Consider the following 12,955-nt stretch of genomic DNA (forward strand, 5'->3'; position numbering starts at 1 on the left):
GTTTCTTAACACTTCATGGGTCCTCATTTTTCTTCATTTCAATTTATTCAAATCTTCTCCTTACATCTACCTTGATATTTCAGACATTCTATTTGCATCGACCATTGTGATCATATAAACTAAAGATTTATTTGCTTTCTGAGATTTTTAAGTACCAATATGTGTTCCAATTCTTAGTCCATATGTATCATCACCCCCGCCTCCCATTAGACTGGTAAATTGTGCACAAATTTGCTAATTAAGATTTAAACATCTTTGAGTCAAATTAATTAGGAAGGATTTTCATAAGCCACAGTGGTTTAAGCAGTATATCAGTCTAATTTATAGTCTCATTTAAATAAATTATATTAGAATTATAATTAATTTTCACTAATAAAGTGGTAAAGAAATATCATAGTATAGTATGTGTGAGATGGAATTTGTTGTTATATTTTAAAAAGTTATATTTAAAATATTTCACTTTTTATTCTTAGTGTAATCACAGTACTAAGCATTTAGTAGATGCTCAAGAAGTACCAGCTGAAATGACCATCTGTAAGAACTGCTAGATTCAGGTATAACTGGTATTGTAGATTTAGGCATTGTTTTAGGAGGAAAAAGTACATTTAAATCAACATTACTTGTATTTAGCAGAATATCACAGATACCAATTTTCCTTTTTTTCTTCTGTCATGAAACACGCTTTTTCATGGCTTGAGAGGCTTGTAGAAATGCTTTATAGAGATGGCAGAATCACCTGTTCCATTGTCTTTCTCTTTTGTTTGATGTCTTTTCTACTCACTTGATCTAAAACTAAGAGGCATTCCTCCAGAGTTAACACCAAAGATATTTTAATCACTAAGATTATGGACTTTTTATTAAGTCAGTCACTTTAAACACTGTTTGATAGTCATGTATAAGGAGCAGCTTGGTCATTGTCTTTAATGCTGTTATACTGATGAATTAAGGTCATATTGAAACAGAAACAAAAATATACTTGTATCATTGATTTTCCCTAAAGGGTTAAATTCACATGAGAGACAAAACACTATAATAAATAAGTGGCAGCATGACCTTTCTTATAAAAAGAGAAATGCACTTCAGATATTAATATTCAAGTTTGGCTTATTGTATAACTCTTTCCTAGGCACATTTCAAAACCTATGGAAAGGGACAGCCCTGAGATCGTTGTGCATGAAGGTGAATGTGCTACAATAGACTCAATTAGTACCATTTGTGATTTTAGTTTAGGTGATGCTGGCATCAGTTTATTAAAAATGTAATGAACTATCAAATCATTTTATACAGGCCATTGAACAGCAATAAAGTGGTATCAGCTCTGTTCCATTATGGCTCTGAGCTGGATTTGAACCAGTGACTCTCAAGGAAAAGGTTATGTTTGATTGTCAGTCTATAAAAATGCATTTATAGAGTAGTAGTATATCTATTTATAACATTTTGCCTCTAACTGCATTTTTAAAATAGATACAATCTATAAATTGTCTCTTGAAAAACACAAATTTTAGGTATTATAAAATGATTGCATTATACATGATGTATTTATTTTATATTATAGATTTTATTTATATATTCACAATTTTATTAAATCTGAGTAAAAGTGGTCACATGTGACATGATATTGAAAGGTCTTTTGCCTGTTAAAGCAGAATGAAAATTAGGTGCAATCAAACATATAGCACAGATTTACTATCATCATATAATTCTGTAAGTCATAAATCTTTATTCCACCCACTTTAAATATTCTCATATCTCATGGATTACATCAGCTAAAAGAATATTTACCAAGAGAAATAAGCAGCAATATGTCCTGAATCGCACAATTTTATTTCATTAAAACACTAACATTTACTGAAGTACCCATATACATATTTTAGGTCACTTCTGATAGTGACACTGTGCAAATAGATGCCAAGTAATATTCCAAACATCTTTCAACTGGGAGATTCTATAACAAATGACCGGTAGTAAAATCTAGGCAGGGGGCAATAGTGACTTCATTGCAAAAACTACTTAAAATTGAAAGAGAAGGAATGTCACATTGTATGTTTGCACATTTCTGCTTATTTAAAATTTTCTATAACCTTGTCACCTACGATAGATATTCTTTTTTGCCCCTCTTGCTATAATTTTCAACAGTTTGCCATTAGTTTTTGTTCTTAAATGATGCAGGATTGAAATTCTTCCTTGTATTTTGTAAGCTGGACATGGCCTAATAAATGGCAAGTAATAAATGTCTGTGCCCAGCTTCGCTCTAAGTTTTATCTATTTTGTTTTTACATTGTATCGTTCGATGAAAGCTGTTTTGATTTGTGTCCTTGAGCCTGTTTCCTCTGGCAGGCGTGTTAACCGCCGTGTCCTGTGGTCTTCTTTGTAGTCGCAGCGCCGCGTTACGTTTCACCTCCCTGATGGCTCCCAGGAAAGCTGCAGTGACAGTGGTCTGGGGGACCACGAGCCGGTGGGTAGTGGCACCCTGATCTCACACCCTCTTCCTCTGGTTCAGCCACAGGACGAATTCTACGACCAGGCCTCTCCGGACAAGAGGACCGAAGCGGATGGCAACTCTGACCCCAACTCCGGTGAGTCCTGTTCAAACTGCCGCCACTTGGAGTTCCTCTGGTCTCTGATTGTGCACTTGAGCTTTAAACAGTAATTCTGGGAGCAAGTAAATGAACATTCGGTGGTTGTTGTTTGTTTTTTCTGGTTTTATTGTTATTGTTGTGTTTTTTGAAATATATGTTGTCTAATGTGCGTGGTACATCTTGGTGTTTTGTAGTGGCCTTAGCCTATCAATCGCCAAGGCTGTGGCTGGGCCAGCGCTGCGGTTTTTATTCTGATTGCAAGAAACCCTTCGGCAGTAACCATCAGGAAACTTTGAAAAAATACGGGTTTATTACTTAGGAGACCTGGAAATCACACAGCACGCTTGGAGCCACACAAGGAGAGGTTGTGGAGGGGGAGAGAGGGAGCAGATGATTCTGGAGTCGCGCTTTTATTGGGGTGGATGGTAGGGCCCGAGGGGAAGGGTAATCAAGCAGGTAGCCCAAATGGTCAACCAAGCTCTTGAAAAACAAAGAAGCCTCAATTGGCAGGGAGTGGGAGAGCTGGCCCTTTATTTAGTCATGTGGCAACAATGTGTTTATTGGAGACAGACATCTTTGAAGTGGATGCCCCAGAAATCAAAGCTTAAGTCAGGCACTCATATTGCAGGAAAAAAAAAAAATTTAAAAAGCCAGGGCTTACCTAAAATTGGCTGTTACATTGTATGTTGCACCTTTATTTTGTAAACTACTAAAGAATAAAAAATGCTATAAATATAATTTCAAAAAGTCATTTTTTGACAGACAGCTTGATGTCAAAGATGTTAAACGCAATGCTTAATATTTTATTGATAAAATACAGTTCATTAGAACACAATCAATGAATAAGAAAAAAATGGTTCTGTGGAATGCTGTTTTCCAATGAAAACTTTTTTAAAAAAATGATACAACAGTGAATTAAAACAACTGAGAAATGTGGTGGTAATGATTTTTCGGGTTTACTTCTTTTTTCTATTTCAATTTTGGATGATTTGTTTTTAACTAGTACATTGAACTAGTGGAATGAGTGGAATGTTCGTGGCAGAACCTTTGTTCTCCACAGACACACACCCCGTCTGTGAAATCATTGCCCATTCAAAGGAAGCCCTATGAGGGCTCTTGGCCTTTGGAGGAAATTTTGGATGAGTGTGATACAAGTTTTAGTCATGTTATTATATAAAAAAAAATGTCACTGACTTGTTAACTTTTATTAAAAAATTAAAAGTGCAATTGAATAATTATTATGGCAATTCTGTGCTTGCAGTAGAAATACTAAGGAGGTAAAAACTACAAAAGCGTTTTCTTAACTCGTCCTGCTATGGTAATCCAGCAATAGTGTTCTCTGACTTCCAGGATTTTTAAACTGACTCTGTATCATTTGTAGAAATACCCCTTTCCAGGCTGTGCCCCCATCTCTGCAGGTTTCTCTGATATGTGGTTCTCTTCTCATTGGCATGTGGAGTTATTTTTGCATCTTCTTTCTGCTGAGGTTCTTCCCTACCCTAGCCAATGTTTGAGGAAAATCTAAGTGAATTCCATACCAGGTCTGGTTCTCAACCTTTCACATCCTGTATCTTGGTCTCATAAAGAAAACAAAAGTGCATCTTTTGACTTCACATATCCAGGAAAACAGGCCATACTCAAAGAGGGAACATCTAATCACACAGCATTTGAGAGTGCTGGCCAGCTATTCCCCTAAGATTTCTTGGTTTTGATTAGTCTAAGCACCATTAAATCTAAGTGGTTTATTGAATTGACCTTTGCTGGGCTTGTGTGAAGAGGTCAGAAAGGTAAGACAGTTCTTTCTAAACTGATTTTCCAGTCTCCAGCTTCCCCCTCCCCAATTTTAAAACATCTCTTGTTGGCATTAAGCTAAGGATCTCAAAACCGGTTTCTGACTACCCCTTCTCAATGAGAAGTAGTTGGCTCCTCTTGCTTTTGGGCTTCAGCCAAAACACAGATAGGGAGACACCATTTTAAACGTAAGTCTGATTAACTTAAGCTTCCCTAAGCCAGAACTTTATCCAATATGTACAGCTACTCACCCAATGACTTGGACCTGGGCAATAGTGCTCGGCGAGCTTCCAAATGGGAGAAGATAGAAGAGATGCTAAAGCCAAAAAAAATCCCTTTAAAACCTGCTTCAGGAAGTCCCCAGAGTTTTTTACCAACTTAGTCCCATGGAAAAAGAGACCCAAGGGCTGAAACACCCTGCACACTTCCACATTCACCTCGACGCAGTGACTTCACCCAGGAGAATCACGGGCAATAAAATGTGTTAAACCAGAGCAATGCCCCTTGGTAGAGAAAAGGAAAGGAGGAGCCCTCAGGACCCCTGGAGACTAACAGATTTTTGACACTTAATGGGACTTAAAATTTTAGCTTCCTTTATAAATGTCTAGAACAGAATTAATTAAATAGCCTAGGTATATTAAGAGATTCATAACTAAATGGTAATTCATATTAGGATATTATTATGATATATTACCTTAAAATTCTTCATTCACATTTTGTAATTAACTCTGAGAAATTTGTGAAGTGAGGTACAGCATAATTGAAGCAATAATCTCCAATAGTAATAGTCTTCCTATTTAGATTTAAACTGTTTTCTTTGTCTTTAGTGGAGTTTTCTGCCTGTGGTCTGATAATTCTTGAAGAGCCATGATTTGATAGCAATCACCCTATCTACGTATAAATCACAGATCTATATTATCTGTAGAGTTATTAGGTATTGCACCTGTAAGGTTCCTATTTTTTTTCAAATATATCAATTCTCAAAAATTATCAGAGTAAATCACATTTTCTTAAGAAGTGAACTCATTAACATGACCATGCACTCCATGTAAAATTCAATGTAACCATTAATTCTGAGAAAGTAGTAATGGGTTTTCAATTGATGATGGTTATTTTTAACAAATATAACTAGATTGATTAAAAAATTTTACCAAATAAAAGCAAATAAAAACTATTATATGATCAGATCATAAATATCACTATTATTACCACTAATTCAGAATTAACTATTAATCTTGTCCCATTGAGAATCAGGAATAGGGTCATTTTTATATCTGGTATTTCTTTTAAATGCTTAAAGTATTATCTGCTGTTTAATAATGTGCAAAATTTCAGATTTATTTACTTTTTTAAAGCCCTGTCTGCCATATGCTTCTGACTCTTCCTGGGCTGTGTGTGAATCGCTTGGTAAAGTTTTCAAACCTGAGGATATTCATGAGTAATATTTGAGGTCTGCGTATGGGTCAGGAAGGCTAGTAAATGTTTAAATATATTGTTTATGTTCTCACACCAACATTGTAAGTTAGTATTACAAATAAACTGAATTTCAGAAAATGTATTTATCTCAAGCGACTTACCAAGTGTCTGGGCAGACTGAATGCCGGGGTGCCTGCATCCACAGCTTTTGCTCTTACTGTTCAGAGAAACTACCTTCGGTGTACATGTGTTTAGGGCAGGGTGTAGCTCAGTGCAACCATCTCTGCCACTGAGTTTTACATTCTGTGGCACTAATCTTATTTTTAAGAGGAAATTTGAGCAACTGAATATTAAAAAGATTTATAAGATCTTTTGAAAAAATATTAAAAAGATTTATAAGTTGGTTGAACATCTGCTAGTAAGATGAACCAGTTAAAGAACTAGTTGTGCTGGTATTTCTGGCATTGGGCTAACGAAAATTTAGACTTTAGTAGAATTATCTTACGCAGAGGCAAAAAGGGAAGTGCTTTGCATATAGTTACATAGTTTGTGAGTCAAGAATAAAGCTCATACATGCTGATTTTTATTTAGAGCTCTTTTCAGTGGAACACTTTGTCCTAACCGTGTGTCTTATACCTTTTCCTCCTAGAAAATCTTTATGATTATCTGATTGACAATTGTCTCTCCCACTAATCTGAAGACTATTTGCTCACCTTCTATTCTTCATGCGTGACTGTACCTGGCATGTAGTAGCTCAGAAATGTATTTATTTGTTGACTAAATAAATAAATCAGTATTTCACAAACACAAGGAAATGCAATCAGACAAATTAAACATGTTTTATCAAAATAAAAACAAAATGAACAAGAACTGGAAAGTAATGCATCACATTAACTGTGGTTATCTTCAGGTTGGAGTATTGATTTATTTTTCACTATCTATGTTTTCCAAAATTTTAATAATGTATTTAAAATTATATTTTTACTTGTAATGATGTAACATACATGGAAAGCACCTGACACAGAGCAGAGAAAAAATTATTCTTTATATATTTGCCTCAAGTAAAAAGTACATTAAAGATTAAAGATTAATCCTGTCATTCTTAAAGACACAAGACATATGCTGAGAAAATCTGAGAATTTAAAATATTTGGGCATGAGAGACAAGCTTTCATTTTGGGGTGAAAAACAAAGTTAGTGAAATTTTAAAAGACTAGGGAAAAAACATAATTACCCTATCAAATTCCAGTCCTAAGAAACGTGCTAATCTTAGCTTGCAGGAAAAAAGTCACTAACCATAACATAGTGAGAACAAAACACGAATTTGATTTTGGGGGCACAGTATTATATTAAATAATTTTTGTGAACTGTGTTAATAATTTTTATAAGTATCCTGGGTTGAGCTAATTATGTAAATCCAAATAAAAATGTTCAGTGGTTTTATATCGTCACCTGTTGTGTTCCCTGGGAATTTTGTAATCAATTCAGGGTGATCTTGCAGTGGTGGCCCTGAGTTAACAAATCTAGAGTTACTCAGAGAGTGGTATAGAGAAAAGGCACTCTATCCTACTGTGACTTGAGTTTAAGAGGAAAAAAATTTCAAAACTCAGCAATAAGAAACCAGACACATAACTTAATTACAATCTGACCTTGTGAGATGTTAATTTTTTGCTTTATTAAAAATATTTTTCTAAATCTAATCTTGAAACTTATATATTGTTAACTATTTTTACCTCAAAATTAGGACAATACATTTTCTAGATTGAAAACATCTAGACTATAAATCATACATCTACCCATCTCATTATCTATATCTATCTATCATCTATCTATCTATCATCTATCTATCATCTATCTATCTATCTATATCTATCTATCTATCTATCTATCTATCTATCTATCTATCTATCTATCTATCTATCTATCATCTATCTATCTATATCATCTATCTATCATCTATCTATCTATCTATCTATCTATCATCTATCTATCTATCATCTATCTATATCTATCTATCTATCTATCTATCTATCTATCTATCTATCTATCTATCTATCTGTCTGTCTGTCTGTCTGTCTGTCTGTCTGTCTGTCTGTCTGTCTGTCTGTCTGTCTATCTATCTATCTATCATCTATCTATCTATATCTATCTATCATCTATCTATCTATCTATCTATCTATCTATCTATCTATCTATCTATCTATCTATCATCTATCTATCTAATCTATCTATCTATCTATCATCTATCTATCTATCTATCATCTATCTATCTATCTATCATCTATCTATCATCTATCTATCATCTATCTATCTATCATCTATCTATCTATCATCTATCTATCTATCATCTATCTATCTATCTATCTATCTATCTATCTATCTATCTATCTATCTATCTATCTATCATCTATCTATCATCTATCTATCTATCTGTCTATCTATCATCTATCATCTATCTATCATCTGTCTATCTGTCTATCTGTCTATCTAATCTATCTATCATCTATCTATCATCTATCTATCATCTATCTATCATCTATCATCTATCTATATCATCTATCTAATCTATCATCTATCTATATCTTCTATTGCTAATCAGCACAAATTTAATACCTTAAAACAAACAACAACATTCATAATCTCACAGTTTCTTTAAGATGGGAGTCTGAGGCCCAGGCTTGTTGGCTCAGTTGGTCAGAACCTCACCCCCTACACCAAAAGGTTGCCGGTTTGATTCCCCATCAGGGCACATACCTAGGTTGTGGGTTGGATCCCTGGTCAGGTGAATACAGGAGGCAACTGATAGATGCCTCTCTCTCTCTCTCTCCTTCCCCCCCCTAAAATATCAAATAAAATTATATATCCTTGGGTAGGTGAGGATTTATTTATTATTTATTTTTAAATATATCTTTATTGATTTCAGAGAGAGGGAAGGAGAGGGAGAGAGAGAGATAGAAACATCAATGATGAGAGAGTCATTGATCGAGCCCACAACCTGGGCATGTGCCCTGACCTGGAATCGAACCCCGATCGCCTGGATCCTAGGTCGACGCTCAACCGCTGAGCCACGCCCGGCCGGGTGGGTAGGTGAGGATTTAAAAAAAAAACAACAGGAGTCTGAGCTTAATTGGCTGAGGCCTCCGCTCAGGATCTCAAAGGCCTGCAATAAGGGTATCAGCCAGGTTGCAGTCTTATCTACAGGCTAACCTCTGGAACAATTTACTTCCATGATTTTCCAGATTGTTAGAATTTATTTCCCTGCACTTATAAGTCTGGGAGCCCCAGCATCTTCCTGGTTATCAGCTAGAGGCTGCTCTTAGCAACTAGAGGCCACCCTAAAATGCCAGCCACATATGCCTCCCAACATGACTGCTTACTTCAAAACCAGTTAGAAACAGTGAGTTTATAGCAACATAGAATTTTATATAATTTAATGTAATCGTGGGAGTACATTTAATTAATATTGGCATGTCCTGTTGGTTAGAGGCAAGTCTTGAGTCCTGTCCACATTAAAACGAAAGGGATACATATAGTCATGAACACCAGCAAGTGGGGACCGTGAGGGACCACAATTTATATGACAGTCATTCTGATACATCTTAGTATTCATGAACTTTTGTTTAAGGTCCTTTTTTCACTTTACTTTTCCATAATTCACTCATCTATTCATTTATCTATTAGTTCTGTCCTGTCATGTAGAGGCTACTATGTATCAGGCACTATGGTAGGTTCTGGGAACAGACATCTAATCCAAGACTTCCTAAACTTATAAAAAATGCAGAAATCCATGAGTAGTTTTTTAGGAAATTCAGGAATTTGGGAAGTTCCTGAAGTTGTTTTGCAGTTTTTTTCTTTCTCTATGGGCATTACTAAGAGCATTTTATAGACCATAGAAAGAAGAAGGGAAAAACACAAACAAAAATAAAGAGAAATGTTGAATTTTGTAAGAGAAAATATACCAGTAATATTACCAGTAATATTAATGACCTAGAATAAATGCTAATGATATGTATATTAAAAAGTGGGTGTTAGAAGTCCAGTGGCATGGCTCAGCAGTTGAGCATCAATCTATGATCCAGGAGATCGCAGTTCGATTCCCTGTCAGGGAACATTTCCCAGGTTGCGGGCTCGATCCCCATTCAGGGGCCTGCAGGAGGCAGCCGATCAATGACTCTCTCTCTCATCATTGATGTTTCTCTCTCTCTCCCTTTTCCTTCTTCTCTCTGAAATCAATAAAGATATATATATATATATATATAGTGGGTGTTAGAATAGAATAAGTTTTGAATAAGGAGTACATAAAGATTCTATAAAATGACACTTTAAACAAATTGCATTGCATGGGTAGAAACTAAGTAAATAAAGTGTGTGTGCGTGTGTGTGTGTGCCTGTGTGTGTGCCTGTTTGCCTCTTGGTGCTATAAAAGGTCAAGTCCAGTTGAGCAAGTAGCTAATAGATCACTATCTCTGTAGCACATGCAGGTATACTTAGTTTTACCACTTGGTCTCAGGTTCCCAACCTCCAAAATGGGGCTATTAATATCTATGATAATATTGTCATAAAACTACAGTTATTTGATATAAGCTATCATCTAGCACAGTGCCTGAAATGTACTAGATATGAAAAACTGGTTGACATGAAACAGTTCACAATAAATAAGAAGGGTTTATGAGATAAGTTGAAACCAGATTTTGAATTCTGGGGAGGGTAGGATCAACTGTAATGAAGCAGGAAAAGGGAAGGGAAGACTTGATGGTATTTCCAAGATTTTAGTTTGTTAGGCTTACTGGAAAATCACACATTTAAATAAATTAGAGAATATAAGAAGAAAAGGTTACAATTAACTTTTTTTTTTTTAAGTCTGAGCTGCTGGACAAGGTTATCTGGGAACTGAAAATTCGATTCTGTACTGGAAATTTGGAAACTGAGAACATAGAAGGTGATGAAATTCTAGGAGTAAATGTGATAATTTTGTAGAGAGACAAGGAGTCCAAGAAATAAATTATGACAAACCTTAACATTTATAGCAGTCAAAGATTAGGATAGAGCAGAATAAAAGCAGAGACCACAAATTAAGGTAGAATTAAAAATAGATTTGAAAGCTCCGGGGAGTATAAATTGTGTACGTATTTAAGGATGGAGGAAATGTGGAATTGTGATTAAGAACACAGACTGTGGAGTCAAAATAACATATGACCTCATTGACCTTGGGGCCACAGGGCTGTTGACACAGAATGCAGGCTAGGTTTAGATATGTCATTTTAAAAATTATTATTATTATATATAGATAGTGAAAAGGTGCAAAAAAGCAAAACATGTATCTTAATTATTTCTTAAGATGTTTCCAATCAAGTTTTAAAAATTACCGTAGTGAACTTTTAAATGTAAAATTATTGTTATACATATAAAGAAATTATAACAAGGTATTAAGTTTCACATTCTAAAAGCTTTACATTTTACGTTCATTTTTGTGACTATTTTGTCATATTTATCATATTTGATGGATGGCTTCACAATGTCACAGTTTACTTAAGACTAATAAAAAAAAAAACCAATAAAGCGTTTTTATTTTCCAATATCTTTATTGTTTTACTTTAAATAAATTTTGTTTGCTTTATGATTTTAAAGTATTTATTAGATTAGTTAATAACAAAGCACTTTATGTTGTATTATTTTATTTTTGAGAGAACTACAATGAGATGATTTTATATATATATATTTTTTACTGAAAGTAGTTAAAAATGGCGATAAAACCTGCAGGAGCACAAGCTTTCTCTGCTGGAAAGTTTTAGATCTCATAAACTTCAAGTATGACTTTAATCCCCCAAAAGAATTCACTTTGAGTACTCGATTGTTATAAATATTTAAAGTTGTTAGTAATATTTTCTTGCAATTGAACTTAAGAGGTCATGAATAGTGTTTACTATTACAGATGGATATGTAGGAACAATGCGCCTCCTAGTGTAAAGTTAGGGTAATGTCAGCTTTCATTGGTGTGCTGCATGGAATCATATTTCCATAGCTGCATGGTCATGTGATTCATTTTTTTAAGAATCCATAAAGCAGAATAGCATTACTTTACCCTAGATTGGGTGGTCTGTTGTAGAGGAGAAAAAAACAATTCTTTGTATACCTTTCTTAATAACTTGAGAGCATTACAAGTGATGGATAGATATGCAAATCAGTAGCCATATCTAAAAATAAGGAACTTAGTAATTTCAATAACTCTGAGAAGTATAAAATTAAAGATTTCTTTTTTTAAAACCATTGCACTAGGAAAACATGAAAATAAATTACAAATTGTAATGGACATGTACTCATAAAATCATACTAATATCTTTATTTTATCTAAATATATGAAAATAAATTATCTAGGTTTTTTTAAACAACTTGAAGTATTTGAAGAAGCCATAGATGTTTGTCTAAAATGTCCTAAATTTACCCTAATGCTATACTGACACACATTTCTGACAAATGATAGACAATTATTCAGATGAGTGTGACTAACATATACATGGGTGCTAAATTTTAATAGCTCAAAAATAAGGTTCCCATATAAAATACAGGATGATCAATTAACTTTGACTTTCATATAAACAATAACATTCTTTGGTCTAATATGGACTATTGCAGTATTTGGGGCATACTTAGGTTAAAAAAAATACTCATTAAATTCAAATTTAAGCAGCCAACCTGTATTTTATTTTTTTCTAAAACTGACAACTCTACTCTAAAAATATGGTGTTGAATTAAAATTAAATTTAAAATTCATATAAAATTCCAGCATTATGAGGAAATCTACCCATGGCATACATTTAATTACGGTTAAAATTCAGAGCAGTGATTAGTCACCTTAGAGTTAGTCCTGTGACACTGACTCATGTAGAGACATTATTTCTTTGAAAAGGCATCAGTTTCTAGTATAGTTATTTCCATATCAGAGAATAATCACACTTCAACATATACAAGTTCAGTTTCTGCTTATATTCCACAGGATAAATGCTCTGTTCCATTGTGGAATGGTAACTTTTATATTGGTATTTTACTGATGGTTGCAAACAGAGAAATTCTGATTAAAGTTTTGATTCATCATGTTTTGGTTTAAGGATGCTTTTGCTATGTCATATTTTTAGGATTCTTTACATATTAATTGACTTTTGCATACTTTCT

The 12,955-nt window shown here is 34.1% G+C and overlaps 1 protein-coding gene across 3 annotated transcripts in view; it reads left to right on the top strand.

Moving 5' to 3' along the window:
• The window catches only part of PCDH9 (protocadherin 9), an 839,859-nt gene that overhangs the window by 541,412 nt on the left and 285,492 nt on the right, over positions 1–12,955 (top strand). For 2 of the 3 annotated variants that reach the window (XM_016200828.2, XM_016200829.2), the window contains one exon: positions 2,375–2,576. In XM_016200828.2, coding sequence (XP_016056314.1) covers positions 2,375–2,576 — 202 coding nt within the window. The remainder of the gene's footprint in view (positions 1–2,374; positions 2,577–12,955) is intronic. The other variant, XM_016200830.2, reaches the window with a different exon arrangement.

The sequence above is a fragment of the Miniopterus natalensis genome, chromosome 2, assembly GCF_054644295.1.
Source record: "Miniopterus natalensis isolate mMinNat1 chromosome 2, mMinNat1.hap1, whole genome shotgun sequence".
NCBI lineage: Eukaryota > Metazoa > Chordata > Mammalia > Chiroptera > Miniopteridae > Miniopterus > Miniopterus natalensis.